General features: G+C 43.6%; 1 protein-coding gene across 5 annotated transcripts in view; it reads left to right on the forward strand.

Annotated features, from left to right (window-relative positions):
- Nucleotides 1-18368, forward strand: part of Stat3 (signal transducer and activator of transcription 3) — a 54701-nt gene that overhangs the window by 24058 nt on the left and 12275 nt on the right. For 4 of the 5 annotated variants that reach the window (XM_042673857.1, XM_042673856.1, XM_042673855.1 and 1 more), the window contains exons 2-11: nucleotides 5298-5449; nucleotides 7135-7279; nucleotides 7830-7928; nucleotides 11500-11595; nucleotides 11725-11806; nucleotides 12771-12865; nucleotides 13016-13167; nucleotides 15529-15687; nucleotides 15842-15934; nucleotides 17873-17932. In XM_042673857.1, the coding sequence (XP_042529791.1) occupies nucleotides 5322-5449; nucleotides 7135-7279; nucleotides 7830-7928; nucleotides 11500-11595; nucleotides 11725-11806; nucleotides 12771-12865; nucleotides 13016-13167; nucleotides 15529-15687; nucleotides 15842-15934; nucleotides 17873-17932 (1109 nt within the window). In that variant the 5' untranslated portion in view covers nucleotides 5298-5321. The remainder of the gene's footprint in view (nucleotides 1-5297; nucleotides 5450-7134; nucleotides 7280-7829; nucleotides 7929-11499; nucleotides 11596-11724; nucleotides 11807-12770; nucleotides 12866-13015; nucleotides 13168-15528; nucleotides 15688-15841; nucleotides 15935-17872; nucleotides 17933-18368) is intronic. The other variant, XM_042673854.1, reaches the window with a different exon arrangement.

The following is an 18368-nucleotide window of genomic DNA, read 5'->3' on the forward strand; positions in this document are numbered from 1 at the left end:
AGATCCTTAGGATCATGGTTCAGAGCCAGCCTGGGCAGGAGAGTCTGTGAGACCCTTCTTTCTACACCACCAGAAAACTGGAAGTGATGCTGTGGCTCGAAGTGGAGTTGTGGCTCAAGTGGTAGAGTGCTAGCCATGAGCGGAGAAGAGGGGACAACCCTCAGGAATAGTTGCCTAGGCCTTCAGTTCAAGCCCCAGGACGGCACCAAAAAAAAAAAAAAAAAGTTTAAGTCAACCTAAATTTAAGGTAAACATTTTATTATACTTACTGATTGTGTGGGCAGGAATTCGGGGAGGCACAGCAGGATGACTTATCTTTATTCTCTGATAGCTGAGGCCTTAGCTGGGAAAACTTGAACATCAGGAGGCAATACTCAATGAGATTTCTTCACTCACAGAGCCAGGGCTCAGGCTAAGAGTCAGGAGCACTGTGCTGGGTGGTGGAGAGAGGAGAGGCATGCTAGAGGCCAAGAGCTGAGGCTCTGCCTGTCCTCCTGGGCCTCGCAGTCCTGCAAACAGTCCTGCAGAGTGATTGTGACTCCTGCAGAGACAAGTGGTGCTGTTAGAAGGAAAGCTTGTGTGAGGGCCTGTGGCAGGGAGGAGCTTGGTGACTTTGAGTAGCTGAAAGAACAGAGTGGGTGCCAGGAGCTTAGCAGATGGCAGCCAAGAATGAGAAGCAAGGCCAGCTAGGAGATCAGTTACGTTAGCAATACAGACACTTATACTGCACGCTGGCTGTATCCTAAATGTTATGTGCTTCAACTCAATTAATGATCCTGTAAGTATAGTTTCCCTCCTGCCCACCGTGTGTGTGTGTGTGTGTGTGTGTGTGTGTGTGTGTGTGTGTGTGTGTGTGTGTGTGTGTGTGTGTGTGTGTGTGTGTGTGTGTGTGTGTGTGTGTGTGTGTGTGTGTGTGTGTGTGTGTGTGTGTGTGTGTGTCCTGGGGCTTGAACTCAAGGCCTGGGTACTGCCCCTGAGCTTTTTTTGCTCAAGACTAGAACTCTCCTACTTGATACTTGAGCCACACCTCTATTTCTATCTTTTTGGTGGTTAATTGGAGGAAAGTGTTTCACAGATTTTTCTGCCAACGCTGGCTTTGAATCATGATCCCCAGATCTCAGTCTTCTGGATGGCTAGGATTATAGTAATGAGCCACTGGCACTTGGCTCAAAAAACTCTTTTTAAAGGATTAGTTTTTCTGGGCATTGGTAGCTCATGCCTGTAATCCTAGCTACTCAGGAGGCTGAGATCTGAAAATTGTGGTTCAAAGCCAGCCCAGGCAGGAAAGTCTGTAAGACACTTATCTCCTAAAGTTAACCACCAAAAAACCAGAAGCAGAGCTATGGCTCAAAGTTATAGATTGCTAGCCTTGAGCAGCAGAGCTCAGAAACAGTGCTCAGGCCCTAAGTTCAAGTCCCATTACTGACAAAAGAAAAGGACTAGTTTCTATGGAAATAAGTGCACATATAAGCACTTCATGCTTTCTTTGGTTGCTTTAGTCCCTTGAGCCTTTTCTGAAAGCAAAGAGGAGCAGCATGCCCTACTTAAAATACAGGCATTTCTAAGATGAAGTGTGGATAGTGTTTAAAAGACTCACGTGACACGTGAGGTGGAACAGCAGTGGTCTTTAGATCACTTTCTAAAGGACCTGAGGATCACTTTCTGAATTACCGTTGGATATCTTTCTGTTCTGGATGACTGTGCACATCTGCCGTTGTCCTCTTCACCTTCCCATCACGTTGCACATCCACTGGTGCGTAGATGTGAGATGAGAATTTCTATGAGGTGATGTCATGAATCCCTTTTGTGAGTGGCCCCCTGTGTTTCTCAGCAAATCCCTTGGTTTCTTTAGATGAAGTATACAAATGACAACTGTGACCTTGAACCCACTTTTTTAGTGATCTTTACAGTAATAAGTTCCTTATTAGACAATGGTAATTTGCCTTATTACTTGTTGGTAGGTTATCCACCAAGGGGCTGAGAAAGCCCTAGTTTGAAAAGTCCATGCTCTGTCATTTTTCTTTTTCTTTTTCCTATTCTCTCCAGTTATAGAAAATAATACCATACTTTCCCCTGATGTATTAGAGTCCCTGATCTGCCAAGGTAAGCCTAGTAAATGCTTTGGGAGAAATAAGTGCCCTTAGACACTGTATGGAAGGGCTTCTGGTCTCTCCTGGGCACTCAAATTGGTATTTGGTATTCAAATTGTTAATCAAATCACCCAGTGTGTTCTGGGATTCACTGAAGTGCTTATTGACCACAAGGTTAGAATTATTTGGTAGATAAGAAATACTTTAGAGAGTAGAGGCATGGTTCACATGATAGAATGCTTGCCTAGCCAATGTGAGCCCAAGTTCAAACCCTGATAACACCACCAAAATAATGATAATGATGATGATAATGATAATTTCAGGAGTTCTTTGCATTAAGTTGTATTGGGGTTTTGTGGTTCTTTATTTTTGCAGTGCTAGAGATTGAACCCCAGGTATTACCAACTGAGCTATATCCATAGCCTCTTGATTAACTCATAATTTGAAGAAAAAAGAAAAACAACACAAAAAACAGAATTTAATTGGGGTTGGGGATTTAGCTCAGTGGAAGAACATTTGCTCGGCAAGTGTTAGGCCCTGAATTTGGTCCTCAGCTCTCGGACGAAAAACAAGACAAAACAATTTAAGTTGTGAAGTAAGTGGGCTCGTTAAAACTTTTTCCAGTAAAACAGCTAGTCATCTCTTAAGCATATGCTGTTCTTGTGAACAGTATTTGATTGCTTTGTGGCTGCTGTTAATTAATATGACTTGTAACTAAGCAGCCTATAAAGACCTATTTGACACAGCTACTCTAGACTATAACCCAAAAGCCCACGATTTCCTTAAAAATACCACCTTCTCTTTGGGTTTAATTTAGAATAACTTTACTTTGATATAAGATATTGTTACAGTATTACTTATGGTGGTTAGACTAAGAGATAAAATAGTCATTCTTGGTGCTTTAATCATGAGGAAAGCTGCTAGCTAGTCTCTAGCTTAAGAAATAGCATTTTTTTTTTCCCATCCAGAGGCTTCAGCTCAGGGCCTGGGTTCTCTCCCTGAGTTGCTTTTACTCAAAGCTAGCACTCCACTACTTGAACCACTGCTCCACTTCTAGCTTTTTTGGTAATTTATCAGAGATAAGAATGTCATGGAATTTCCTGCCCAGGCTGGCTTCTAATCATGATCCTCAGATCTCAGCCTCTTGAGTGGCTAGATTGATTACAAGGTGTGAGCCACCAGCATCTAGCTAATAGTGTAATTTTTATATTACTAACAATCCATTAGTCCCAATTAAAAATTCAAATAGCTACAACAGAACAAGCCTCCTCAGAGTTAGGGACTAGAAATAAATCAGGTTTTGACAATTTAATTTTTTTTTTTTTGGGTCCGGTCGTGGGGCCTGAACTCTGGGCTTGGGCGCTGTCCCTCAGCTCTTCAGCTCAAGGCTAGCGCTCTACCACTTGAGCCACAGCACCACTTCTGGCTTATTACTTTTTGCTTATGTGGTGCTGAGGAATCGAACCCAGGGCCTCATGCATGCAAGGCAAGCACTTTACCACTGAGCCACTTTCCCAGCCCTTGACAATTTAATATTTTAAAATTTAATGTTTAAGAATAGAAATGTTGTCAGGTACCAGTGGCTTACACCCTTAATCCTAGCTACTTTAGGAGGCTGAGATCTGAGGATTGCAGTTTGAAGCCAGCCCAAGGAAGGAAAAGTCTGTGAAACTTGGAGAATCAACCACTAAAAAGCTGGAGATGCAGCTGGGGCTCAAGTAGTAGAGTGCTAGCCTTGAGCAAAGAAGCTCAGGGACAGTGCTCAGGCCCTGAGTTCCAACCCTAGGACTGACACCAAAAAAAAAAAAAAAAAAAAGAAAAAGAAAATCCAAAGAGAATTATGCATGTTCTATTTTAATGTTTACCCTCAACTGAACAGGTGTACTAGATGCCATTTTATGATTATGACTTGGAGCTTTAGGGAATAGACTAGTCTGTATTCAAGATATACAACTAAATAGCTTCTTTTTGTTTCTGTTGTTGTTTTTTTTGTTTGTTTGTTTTGGTGTGGTGGTACTAAGGCTTGAACTCATGGCTTCATGTTCTCATTTTGTTTCTTTGCTCATGGGAATAGCACTTTATCATTTGAGTCATACCTTTACTTCTGGCTTTTTGTTGATTGATTAGAAAGGAGTATGTGGGCTTTGTTTGTTTGCCTGGGCTGGCTTTGAACCTTGGTCCTCAGATCTCAGCCTCCTGCATAGATAGTATTACAAGTGAGAACCACTGGTGCCCAGCTCATGCGGTGGATTTAGCTTTACCATACTGTGAGTATTGCTAGAGAGATCTAATGGCTGTTGGTTTCTGGTTTTATTTCAGCTAGTGTTTCATATGTACCTACAACCTCTTAGTCTTTGGCTCTTACCTGTAGATATTTTTAGATCTTAAGATGACTTATATAGGCATTTTCATGGCTCAAACTATGCAGAAAGAGGACTGAAAGTGACTAACCACTTATTTCTCATAGTTGACCATTTTGCTGGAATATACATGAACCTGAGGAAAACTCATATACCTGGAATTATTTTTGGTGTCAGTATAGGTTTATAGTTTACCTGAAAAGTCATAAGGTGTAAGTCAGACATTATGATGCATACTTGTATTCCTAGTACTTAAGAAGTCAAGGTAGGAAGATTGTACATTTGGGTCCAGTCTGGACTGTATAGCCAGAACTTACCTCAAGAAAACAAAATTAAAAAAAAAAGGTTTGGGGGTGTGACTTAATTGATAGCACATCTGTTTGGTAAATGCCCTATGTTCAAATCCCAGTATCACACAAATACATACAACACACACACACACACACACACACACACCCATGGTGTGTAATGGAAAGAAAGAAACAGATTTGTTGAGCCTCTGTTGTGTGCTGTGCACTGGGTTGGGATCATCAGAAATATTTCAGTAACTCTGGAGTTGGACGTTACAACTTTTTTCAGTACTAGGGTTTGAACTTAGGGCTTCCCACTTACCAAGCAGCATTAGAAGAAGTAAAAATCTGGAACTTCAGGAATTTTTCTAAGGTCTAGGTTTCTAGAACTGGGCATTATGCCTATTTGCCTCCCCAGTTTTAAAGAAGCTGAGGTATTTCAAAGGTAGGGATTATGTATATATATTGACACCAAACATCTATGTTGGGTGGATGTATTTCCAGATTGTTTGCCCTTATTGGGCTTGTGGTGACCATACTAACACTGTGTTTTACAGTTCTGATCCCCCAATTCCAACAGGATGGCCCAATGGAATCAGTTGCAGCAGCTCGACACACGGTACTTGGAACAACTTCATCAACTATACAGTGACAGCTTCCCCATGGAGCTGCGGCAGTTCCTGGCACCTTGGATTGAGAGTCAAGACTGGTAAGTCCTCCCTGGGAAACTCCCTATAATATTAAGCTTTGGTTTGAATCAAGAGCCATGATCAGATAGGTGCTGGTGGCTCATGCCAGACCCTGAGTTTAAGCCACAGTACAGGTGTGAGTACATGCGTGTGTGTGCATGTACTCACATTATCTCTTCTGCTTTCAGGCTTTGCTACCCAAGTCATTAAAAAAAAACTATAAGAGTGTCAGAGATCAAGGGATAAGAGATCAAGGGCTAACTTTAAGCTTATAAAGCATTTTCTGTATTAGAAGGGCTGATCAGCAGCTGTCTGTTAGCACCCTGAATAGCCCACTTTGGTGGGAGATGTTTTGAAGGTTCATTTAGATCATTTATTTGGGAAGCTCTTTGATGCATGGGGAATTCTGACACTCCCAGGATATGGTAGAAATACTTTTTACCTGCAAAATCAATCTCAGATAGAAGTTTTGGTCCATATGTGTAGTTCCCCTTTAATTAAAGGAAAGAGATGTAGGAAAGAGGAAGATTCCTTTCATAGAGGAATTAATGGCAACTATTTATTTCACTTTAATGTATTCAGGTCTGCCCATTAATTTTGACTTACTTCAAGCCTATGTTAATATGACCTAGTTTTTCCAGAATACATGCCCTGATTTGGTGAAGAGCCAACGAGGTGATTCAGAGATGGTGGAGATAGGCCTCCCAGGTTTAGATTGCTTAATGTGCATTTATTTGTACTAATAATCTGGCCACAGAGTTGACTGAGAATTTAAGTCAAAACAACCTATAAGTCTATTTTGTGCAAATATTTTGTACAAAGACTATGAAAGTGGTCAATAATATCTGGATTTCTTGCTAATAGTTATGAAATTAATGTCATTTATTGTTGCTGAGAAAGAAAAATGGGAAAGTAGCCAGCCATAGAGGTGTACACTAGTAAGGAGGATAAGGCAGGAGGGTCCCAAATATGAGACCAGTCTGGGCTAATAAAAGATTTAAAAAAAGAAAAGAAAAGAAAAATGGAATGTGATGAATGGGCTACAGCATCAGGCTTATCTTTTTTTTTTTTTTTCTGCTTGGTAGTGGTTTCTTTCTTTCTTTCTCTCTCTTTCTCACTCTCTCTTTCTCTCTTCTCCCTCCTCTTCCTCCTCTTCCTCCTCTTCCTCCTCCTCTTCTCTTCTTCCTTCTCCTCCTCCTCTTCTTTCCTCCTCCTCCTCCTCCTCCTCCTTCTTCTTCTTCTTCCTCCTCCTCCTCCTCCTCTTCCTCCTCCTCCTCCTCCTCCTCTTCCTCCTCCTCCTCCTCCTCCTCCTCCTCTTCTTCCTCCTCCTCCTCCTCTTCCTCCTCCTCCTCTTCTTCCTCCTCCTCCTCCTCTTCCTCCTCATCCTCCTCCTCCTCCTTCCTTCTTCTGAGCTGGGCTGGTACTGGGGCTTGAACTCAGGGCCTGGTCACTGTGCATGAGCTTTTTTGCTCAAGGCTAACACTTTTACCACTTGAGTCACAGCTCCACTTCCAGCTTTTTGGTGGTTACTTGGAGATGAGTGTCACAGACTTTCTTGCATAGGCTGGCTTTGAAATGTGATCCTGATATCTGCCTCCTGATTAGTTAGGATTACAAGAGTGAGCCACCAGTGCCTAGTTTAATGAGTGGTATGTGTGAGTGAGTGAATGTGAACGTAGGTTTCAGAATCATTTTCTTTTCATAGGGCATATGCAGCCAGCAAAGAGTCACATGCCACGTTGGTGTTTCATAATCTCCTGGGTGAGATAGACCAGCAGTATAGCCGCTTCCTACAAGAGTCAAATGTTCTCTACCAGCACAATCTGCGAAGAATCAAGCAGTTTCTCCAGGTGGGATGGGAAGTGGAGTAGGAGACACTGGCCCTGCAAAGTGGAATGTTAGCTTTCTTTCCAGGAAGTACTTACTTTCTCATTTGACTAAATAATTATATACTTGCCCTTGAGCATGGTTATCAGAATTCAATTCTCATGTCCTCATTAAAAAGTAATAAAGTGATTGCTGTAATGCTAATTATCTTGTGTTAGCATGTTAATAACACCTACTCCTTACAGGAAGATAGCTCTGAGTTTTAAATGTTAAAGATTTGACCATAAATTGAATATTTGTGAACAAAGTCCACTACTTCCCTCCCTGTAAGACCAGAATAACCCATTGTCCGAACCCTCAGCCTCCTGTACTTCTTCTCTTCCTTGAAATCACCCCTCTTCTCTTCCCTCTTTTTCGTCCCCTGCTTGCAGAAAGCCAGGCTTTGAGGCCTCTGTAGTTTTGTACAGAAAGCCCATGGAAGGCTTCCTTTAGGCTCTGCAGAAATTAGTGTTATTTTGTCCATGCCTCCATAGTCTGCTGCAGCTTTTCACTGTTTTTCCCTCCTCCTTACAGAGCAGGTACCTTGAAAAACCAATGGAGATTGCCCGGATTGTAGCCAGGTGTCTTTGGGAAGAGTCTCGCCTTCTCCAGACAGCAGCAACTGCAGCCCAGGTGAGACCTGAGAACAAAGTCCTAGACTGAGAGAAAAGGAAAGCCGAACAACTGTGTAGTGCAATCGTACAGGAATTTGTTTTTAGTTACTGATTGATTGGTTTGGTTGGTACTGTGTCTTGAACTTAAAGGCCTTGAGCTCCCTTGGCTTGCCTGCTCATGGCTAGTGCTTTCATACCTGAGCCTTACTTCCAGCCAGGCTTTTTTTTGTCAGTCATGGAGCTTGAACTCAGGACCTGGGCACTGTCCTTGAGCTTTTCTGCTCAAGGTTAGTGTTCTACCACTTTGAGCTACAGCTCTACTTGTGGTTTTCTGATGGTTAATTGGAGATGGGTCTTCTGGACTTTCCTGCCTGGGCTGGCTTTCCTCAAATCTCAGCCTCCTGAGTAGCTAGGATTATAGGCGTGAGCTGCAAGTGCCGGTCTCCAGCAGGTTTTTGTTTTGTTTTTTCCTTCTGGTTATTGTGCTGAGATGAAATCTCAGACTACTTTTCTTCTTAAGCTAGCTTTGAACTGCACTCATCCAGGTGTAAGCCTCCTGAATAGCTAGGATTATAGCTGATAGGTATAAGAAAATATCTGTAAGGATATATGCAAGTCATTTAAATAGTTGGTTATAGGAAACTTTTTCTGGAAAACTTTCCTTTAATAGCCTATAAATGGGGACTTTGTTCCCCTTCCTTCCCCTTCCTTCCTTCCTTCCTTCCTTCCTTCCTTCCTTCCTTCCTTCCTTCCTTCCTTCCTTCCCTCCCTCGCTTCCTTCCCTCCTTCCCTTCCTTCCCTCCCTCCTTCCTTCCTCTTTCTCTTTCTCTTTCTTTCTCTCTTTCGTTCTCTCTCACTTTCTCTGTTTCTCTCTCTTTCTTTCTTTCTCTCTCTCCCTTTCTCTCTTTCTTTCTTGCTTGCTTGCTTTCTTTCTTGCCTTGGCCTTGAACCCAGGGCCTGGTCTCTGTCCCCTGAGCCTCTTTGTGCTCAAAACTAGTGCTCTATCATTCCTTGAGCTACAGCATCACTTCCAGCTTTTTCTGAGTAGCTTATTGATGAAATAAAAGTCTCATGGCCTTTCTGGCCTGGGCTGGCTTTAAACCACAACCCTCAAATCTCAGTAGCTAGGTGTGAGCCATCAATTAGTGCCTGGCACTTCTTGTTTTTAAGCTTTGGTATAAAATATATATCTTAAAATATATTGTTTTTAGCTCCTTTTTATGTGTGTATGTGCCAGTTCTGGGGCTTGAACTCAGGACCTGAGCACTGTCTGTGAGTTTTTTAGCTCAAATCTAGCACTCTACCTCTTCAGCCACAGCTCCACTCTGGCTTTTTGCTAATTAATTGGAGATTCTCAGGGACTTTCCTGCCTAGGCTGACTTCAAACCTCAATCCTGAAATCTCATTCTCTTGAGTAGCTAGGATTACAAGTGTGAGCCACCAGCACCCAACTCCCCTAGTGAAGTCAGGCTTAGAGTCAGGCTTCTGTAGGAGATAATTTAGTCACTCTCATTTTCTCCCTATAAGTACAGTACCAGTTGAGAAATAGAGATGGGAGCCCAGAACAGATGATGGCAGCATCTGTATGGTTGGTAGAACTAGACTGAAAGCATGGCTTGAGCTGTAAGCACAGGGGCTTTCTAGGTCTGACTTTTGAGATAGAGCTGCATGGAGAGATGAGCTCTATAGTGCATGCCTGCAGCCATTCACATGGAGCTTTCATATGGAGTTGTGCTTGGCTCCTTCTTTGCAGCCAATGCAGAGATGGAACTTTCTAGAACTGCATCTAAAGATCCTCACTCCTTTCCCAGACATATTCTGAAAGACCACAGGGGAAGGAAAGAGCATCAGCTTCAGGGCTGGGCTCTTTTAAGATGTCTTTGCCTAGTCTTTCTCACATTCTTGCCAAAGAGATGAGTCACTTCTACCACAGGGAGAGAAAGTCAAGATGGGGGTGGGGAGTGGGATCCTACTCTCAGACTTCTAAGAAGTTTGTATTCTATGGGCTTGGATAAACATGGGAAAGGAAAAAAATGGCTTCTTCTAATACTGGCAAGTTCAGACCTATTTAGGAGTCTCCTGGCAGCAGCAGATAGAATAGACTGGACATGAGAGAGATGGGTGAGAAGCCAAGAGATAGGCTTGGTGGGGCCTGAACTGAGAGCCTGTGGCACAGAGATCTGTTCAAGAGACCCAGAAGGTTAGTGACTCAGTGTGAAATCAGATGCCTGAGGTTTCCAGCTTGGAAAACTGGGTTGATAACATCTTTCCTAGCTCTCAGCTCTGCCCCATCAATTAGCATCTCTGTCCTGGAGCCCTGTACACTTTCTTACTTTCTTGTTCACCAAGCCTCTACTTATCTCCTCTGTCACAAGTTGTTTTATTAGTTTCACAGGTTAATTGGCCTTTGCAAAGTGCTAGCCATTCCTCCTGGGGGGGGGGGGGGGAGGCAGGATTTTTTTGTTTTGTTCTGTTTCATGATGATTGAGTTACACTATGTTTAAATAGGCATTAATATCAGCTATCATCTGTTGTTCTGCAGTTGTTTGTTTTTCTGGTATTAGAGACACACTATATCACTGAGTTATACCCCCCATCTATCTGGATTTGTTTGTTTGTTTGATTATTTTTGTGGTACTGAGGTCTACATTCAGGCCTCATGCTTGCTAGGCAAGCACTCTACTACTGAGCCATGACTCCATTCCTGGTTCTGATTTTTCCTTTGTGCCAGAACTGGGGCTTGAATCCCTTAGTGTTTTCACTCCAGCTTGGAGTTCTACCACTGGAGCCACATGGTCACTTCTAGCTTTTTGCTGGTTAATTGGAGCTAAGAGTCTTACAGATTTTTCTGGCAACTCTGGCTTTGAACTGTGATTTTCATATTTTAGCCTCCTGAGTAGGACTACAGGCATGAGCCACTGGTGCCCACATCTGAAATTTTTTTGACATACTTACTGTGAGCTATTTGATGGCAGGAACCCTGTCTTAGCGTGTGAACTCTTACTTCAATATGGAGAATGGGTTTCTAGGATGACCTGTCAGTCAAAAGCCAGTGACACAGGTTTAACAATGTGTCTTGTCTTTTCTTTTCCCTCCCTCCCTTCTTTCCTTTCCTTTCCTTCTTTTCCCTCTCTTCCTTTCCCTCCTTCCCTCCCTTTCTTCCTTCCTCCCTCACTCTCCCCTCCCCTCTCTTTCTTTCTTGCTTGCTTATTTTGTTGATGGTCATGGGGCTTGAACTCAGGGCCTGGGTGCTGTGCCTGAGCTTCTTTGGCTCAAGGCCACCGTTCTATCACTTGAGCCACAGCTCCACCTCCAGCTCTTTTTGTTGGTTAACTGAAGATAAGGCTTTTCTGCCTGGGCTGTCCTTGAACCACAATCCTCAGATCTCAGCCTCCTGAGTAGCTAGGATTACAGGCGTGAGCCACCAGCACCTGGCAACATGAGGGTTTTCATGTATCACATCCCACTCATTGTCCCATTGTTTCTCCTCCTCTCACAATACAATCACATTGCCAGCCAAGTAGGGTGGGATGGAGACTGGACAAGGTCTTTCTGTGCGTTCACACGTGTATTAATCCTGTCTTTTGCAGCAAGGAGGCCAGCCTAACCACCCTACAGCTGCTGTGGTGACAGAGAAGCAGCAGATGCTGGAACAGCACCTGCAGGATGTTCGGAAGCGTGTACAGGTAAAGCGGGGCTCAGCCAGGAGCCTTGGCCTTTAGCCCTGAGTGCACCTTTTCATTCTCAGAAACTTTGTCTCTTTCCCCAAGGAAACCTCTTTTCACTTCTGTTTTTGGTTGGTTTGTTTCAAACAGGATCTAGAACAGAAAATGAAAGTGGTAGAGAATCTCCAGGATGACTTCGATTTCAACTATAAAACCCTCAAGAGTCAAGGAGGCAAGTGAATATTAGATACATTAAAATCTCCCATAGATCCTCCTGAGCAGTGAGTGGTATGGCTAGCTTGAATTGTTTGCTTCAAAAAGGGCTGCCTTTGCTGGGTGCCAGTGGCTCACGCCTGTAATTCTAGCTACTCAGGAGGCTGAGGTCTGAGGATCACGGTTCAAAGCCAGCCTGAGCAGGAAAGTCTGTGAGACTCTTATCTCCAACAAACCACTAGAAAACTGGAAGTGGCACTGTAGCTCAAGTGGTAAAGCACTTGCCTCGAGCTGAAGAGCTGAGGGACAGCGTTCAAGCCCCACGACTGACAAAAAAAAAAAAGGGCTGCCTTAGATTTCAAGAGAAATCTTGAGCTTCACTTTGATGGGCAGTGAAGGAATCACAACATGTGAAATGATTAAAAATTTATTGACTTCAGCTGGGTGCTGGTGGCTCACGCCTGTAATCCTAGCTACTCAGGAGGCTGAGATCTGAGGCTCCAAGGTTCAAAGCCAGCCTGGGCAGGAAAGTCCGTGAAACTCTTATCTCCAATAAACCACCAGAAAACCGGAAGTGGTGCTGTTGCTCAAGTGGTAGAGTGCTCACCTTGAGCTGAAGAGTGCAGGGACAGTGCCCAGTCCCAGAGTTCAAGCTCCACAACCGAACAACAACAACAACAAAAATCTCCCATAGAAAATGAGTCTGTGTTACTGACTTTAAAGACTATTTTCCAACTGTGTTTAGTTTTTATAGCAAGAGTTTTACGAGCTTCTGAAACGTAATGGTTAATGAAACTTTCCATTTGCTTGCTTGCTTGCTTGCTTGCTTTCTCTCTCTCTCTTTCTTTCCTTCTTTTCATTCTGAGATGTAGCCCAGGCAGGCCTTGAACTCATCATTCTCCTGTCTCAACCTCTACAGTGGGCCTTGTTTAGAAGGCTGAGAGGATTCCCTCTGGTCAAAGAATCTTTCCTCCCCTCCACAGACATGCAGGATCTGAATGGAAACAACCAGTCTGTGACTAGACAGAAGATGCAACAGCTGGAACAGATGCTCACAGCCCTGGACCAGATGCGGAGGGTAAGCGCCTTGGACAGCCCTGGTATCAGGCACCTCTCGTGACACAACTTGATTGGTTTCTAATAAGTTCCTTCTCTGGAACTGACTAAGGAATGTGGTTAGAGATTGCGTGGGGAAATGTTTTCTGACTTTGTTTTCGTTTCTAACCAGAGCATTGTGAGTGAGCTGGCAGGGCTTTTGTCGGCCATGGAATATGTGCAGAAAACACTCACTGATGAGGAGCTGGCTGATTGGAAGCGGCGACAACAGATTGCGTGCATTGGAGGCCCTCCCAACATCTGCCTGGATCGTCCTGAAAACTGGTAAGAGACAGAAGGAAGACGTCTCTCTCTTCCTTCTAGAGAGCTGAGATAATAATCATGGTTATGATCATAGAGCTGATATCACTGCTCCCTCTGTCTTTAAAAAAAAAATCTTTGTGGTGGTTGTGCTTAAGTATTCTTGGCAAAGTGCTCTACCACCAACTAAATACCTAGCTTGAACCTAGTTCCAGTTGGCACTATATCTTTAAGTTGGGAGCTTTTTTTTTTTTTTTTGTCGGTCATGGGGCTTGAACTCTGGGCCTGGGTGCTGTCCCTCAGCTCTTCAGCTCAAGGCGAGCACTCTACCACTTGAGCTACAGCGCCACTTCCAATTTTCTGGTGGTTTATTGGAGATAGGAGTCTCACAGTCTCTCCTGCTCGAGCTGGCTTTGAACCGTGATCCTCAGATCTCAGCCTCCTGAGTAGCTAGGATTACAGGCGTGAGCCACCAGCGCCCGGCTAAGTTGGGAGCTTTTACATATTCAAATTTAGTCTAAAACTTAGTGTTTTTACTTTATTTGAACAATTTTAAAATAAAAAATACTAGGTTGGAGGTGTAGCTTACCAGCCAATGAATAAAAAGTGTCAGATGCTGAGTTTGAGTCCTGGTCTCAGATCCCTTCCCCGCCCCACCTCCGCCCCCAGAAAACAGAAACAAAACAAAACAAAAAAAACAACCTTTGGCCAGGTGCCAGGGGCTCATGCCTGTAATCCTAGCTACTCAAGAGGCTGAGATCTGAGGCTCTTGGTTTGAAGCCAACCTGGGAAGAATGTCTGTGAGACTGGAGATAATCATCAGTAAAGTTGGAAGTGGAGCTGTGGCTCAAGTGGTAGAGTACTAGCGTTGAGCATGAAAACCTCAGGGATGATGCCCAGGTGCTGTGTTCAGGACTGGCACAGAATATATTTGTGTGTGTGTATATTTACATTATTGTATTTTAAATACATTTAATTTAGCCAGGTGCTGGTGGCTTATGCCTATAATCCTAGCTACTCAAGAGACTCAAATCTAAGGATTGAAATTCAAAGCCAGCCTAGGCAAACAAATCTGTGAGACTGACATCAAAAGGGTTCATGGCTATCGTGGTTCACTCCATTCTCTTCAAGCCAGGAAAGACTGAGGTCTACCATAGTCAAGAGGAGAGGCCAAGCTTACATAGGTAATGAGTGTGCAGGCCATCCAGACTCCTGAGTTAGTCAGTATCACATGTGGTGATACACACAGAAGATAGGATGGGGAAAATGAAAACAAATTATCTATTTCATGTTCTCTATATCTGTGCTTGTGTGCTTTTCCGCCAGCAACAACTCCATTCATGCTCCTGGTGTTTTTTGTTTTTGTTATTGTTTTTTGTCGGTTGTGAGGCTTGAACTCTGGGCCTGACCACTGTCTTTCGGCTCTTCAGCTCAAGGTGAGCGAGCACTCTATACCACTTGAGCTACAGCAACACTTCCAGTGTTGTAGTGGTTAATTGGAGATAAGAATGTCATGGACTTTCCTGCCTGGACTGGCATTGAACCGCGATCCTCATATCTCAGCCTCCTGAGTTGCTAGGTTTACAGGCATGAGCCACCAGCACCTAGCTGAGTTGTAGGTCTTGAACTCAGGGCCTAGGTACTATCCCTGAACCTCTTCGTGCATGAGGCTAATGTTCTACCACTTAAGCCACAATGCTACTTCCAGCTTTTTGAGTAGTTTATTGGAGATAAGAGTCTCATGGACTTTCCTGCCCAGGCTGGCTTCGAACTGTGATCCTCAGATCTCAGCCTCCTGAGTAGCTAGGATTACAGGTGTGACTCACTGGTGTCCAGCTTTAGAAGACTCCTTCCTTCCTTCCTTCCTTCCTTCCTTCCTTCCTTCCTTCCTTCCTTCCTTCCTTCCTTCCTTCCTTCCTTCTCTTTCCTTTCTTCTTCTTCTTCTTCTTTTTTTTTTTTTTTTTTGAGACAGGAGTTCACCATGTAGCCCAGGCTGGTCTGGACCTTGTGATCTGTCTCAGCCTCTTTTTTTTTGGTCAGTCATAGGGCTTGAACTCTGGGCTTGGGAGCTTTTCCCTGCGCTCTTCAGCTCAAGGCACGTACTCTACCACTTGAGCCACGTCAGGTTTTCTGAGTGGTTTATTGGAGATAAGAGTCTCATGGACTTTCCTGCCTGGGCTGGCTTTCAACCATGATCCTTAGATCTCAACCTCTTGAGTAGCTAGGATTACAGGCTTGAGCCACGGATGCCTGGCTATCTCAGCCTCTTTAATGCTGTAATTATAGGCATGTGCCACCATTCCCAGGTTGGAATTTATTCTTTCTTCTTCTCTACTTAACCTGTGTACACTCTGGTAACTGATAACTTTCTGATTTTATTGGCAGGATAACATCATTAGCTGAATCTCAACTTCAGACCCGCCAACAAATTAAGAAGCTAGAGGAGTTGCAGCAAAAGGTTTCTTATAAAGGGGACCCCATTGTGCAGCACCGGCCAATGCTGGAAGAGAGAATTGTGGAGCTATTTCGAAACTTAATGAAAAGGTATCTTAGAATTCTTGTCCTCTTTGCCTTATCCAAAAAGTGAAGGAAAAAAAAAAATCATGCCCTAAAGCAAAAGACTAGCTGACTTCAAAGGAACAGGACAAAGACTAGTCACCATGGAAGTAATGTGACACTGTTCTTCTTTTCCCTTCAGTGCCTTTGTGGTTGAACGGCAGCCCTGCATGCCTATGCATCCCGACCGGCCCTTAGTCATCAAGACTGGAGTCCAGTTTACCACTAAAGTCAGGTGGGCCACTGGGCTTACATTTGGCGGGAGCTTTTATTTAGGGACATTCTTAGATCCAAAGAAAAGTGGGTGGCCAGTGTTGTTCTTTTGTTGTTGTTGGTGTGTTATTTTATTTATTTATTTGTCAGTTGTGAGGCCAGTTCTTCAGCTCAAGGCTAGCACTCTACCACTTGAGTCACAGCACCACTTCCGGCTTTTTCTGCTTATGTGGCGCTGAGGAATTGAACCCAGGGCCTTATGCATGCAGGGCAAGCACACTACCACTGAGTCACCTTCCCAGCCCCTTGTGAATTATTTTTGAGGCTGAGTCTTGCTATGTTGCCCAGGCTGGTCTTGAACTCATCCTTTTCTAACTCGGTTCTCCTGCATAGCTGGAACTGTAGACATGTTCTATCATGTCTGGCTTCAGAGTTCTTCCTTCAGGCTTCACCAGCAGTCCTATTGTGGGTATAGAATTTGTTGGCCTGGTATCAACTTGCTTATTGAGTCTCATGTCAAAATCAAAGAACTAGATACAGTTATGTTCTTTGGTTTATCTTCGGTTACTGGTGCTTGTGGCTCAAACCTGTAATTTTAGCTACTCAGGAGGCTGACATCTTAGGATCACAGTTCGAGCCAGTCTAGGCAGCAAAGTCCATGAGACTTTTGTCTCCAATTAGCCACCAAAAAGCTGGAAGTGAAGCTGTGGCTCAAGTGGTAGAATACCAGCTTTGATCAAAAAAGCTAAAGGACAATGCCCAGGCCCAGAGTTCAAGCCCCAGTACTGGCACCAAAAAAAAAAAAAAAAATGCTAGGTACATTTCTGTGATGACAGACTAATCTAATCCAGTAAGCTGTAGTTTCTCCTTTGCTTCAAAAGGGACACAATAATACTGTGGACTTTTGGTTCTATTCTTCCTTGAAGATCTCAAGGAAAGAGTAGGTTTATTGATGGGCTAGCTGTGAGGCCCCAGCAAGCCCCCAGATCCAAATAGACATGGAGGGTTTCCCCTTGTGGGGTGAAATTTCCCTCCTTGGAAACTTGTATGGTGCTGGGTTTCAAGTTTAATAGAAAGAATAGCAGCTGCAGAGCATCTTCTTGCTGTATATTTCATTGAGTGATTTTTACTTTCTTTTCGTGAACTTCATACAGGTTTGTCCAAGTCCTCCATTTGTAGGCTTTTTGCAGTGTCTTTTTGTCTGAAGGAGCTTACCTGGGCGGGATGGAGGAGGCATTTGGGATTACGGTTTATTCGGCTCTTAGAAATGGAGCAGGCTCTCTACCACTTGAGCTATACCTCCAGCTAAATTTTACTTTTTTTTTTTAAAAGCAGGTTCTAGAACTTAAACTCTGGGCCTGGGCGCTGTCTCTGAGCTCGCTCTTCCTTCTTTTCCTTTCTACTCCTTTCCTCTCCTTTCTTCCCCTTTGCTCTCCTCAACTCTTCTGTCCTCTCCTCCCCTCCCTCCCTCCCTCCCTCCCTCCCTCCCTCCCTTCCTTCCTTCCTTCCTTCCTTCCTTCCTTCCTTCCTTCCTTTCGTCCTTCCCAAGGCTAGCGCTCTGCCACTTGGAGCCACAGCGCCATTTCCAGCTTTTTTGGAAGTTACTGGGAGATAAGAGCTTCACACTTTCCTGCATAGGCTGGCTTTGAACCTCAGATCCTCAGATCTCAGCCTCCTGAGTAGCTAAGATTACAGACATATACCACTAGTGCCTAGTGAATTTTTCTTTTTTTTTTTAAAACTAGAGATTACTGGAGAAACTTAACTTTTTTAATTTTAATTTTTTTATTGTGAAAATACTGTACAGAGGTGTTACAATTACATGGGCAAGATAATGAGTACATTTCTTATCAAGCATGGTAGCCTCCTCCTTTGTTTCCCCTTCCCATCCCTTCCCATCCTCCCCCTGCCTGCCCCAAACTTAACTTTTTTTTAAAACTGGATTTTTTTTTTTAACTAGGTTGTTGGTCAAATTCCCTGAGTTGAATTATCAGCTTAAAATTAAAGTGTGCATTGATAAGTAAGTATTCCTAAGCTTAACTCCTTTTTTTTTCCTCCCCAAATGAAGTCTAGAAATAGATCTGAAGTTGTTAAATGGAATGAAGATAAGTTTGAAACATTATCTCACACTAATGGTCTGAGAACAATTTGATATTGGGGATTGGATTGGGAGGTTAAATCTGACTTTCTGTGGTCCACCAGAACAAAATTGAGGTATAGTTACATGTTAACAAGGCTGTCTTCAGAGGTGAATCAATATACAATAGTGGAGAATGGCTAATGGAAGAAAGCAGGACAGATTCCTAGAATGTAAAACCTTTACCTGGCCTATGACTCTTGTCATTTGTGTTAGATATTAGCCCAAGAGGAATGAAAGTATATGCCCACAAATGGCCACCCAGCTGAATGGTGGACATTCCATCATTCTATACTCCATTCATGGCCTAGTACTCAAA

This window comes from Dipodomys spectabilis, unplaced genomic scaffold (genome assembly GCF_019054845.1).
Source record: "Dipodomys spectabilis isolate Male_0828 unplaced genomic scaffold, ASM1905484v1 ptg000018l, whole genome shotgun sequence".
Lineage (NCBI taxonomy): Eukaryota > Metazoa > Chordata > Mammalia > Rodentia > Heteromyidae > Dipodomys > Dipodomys spectabilis.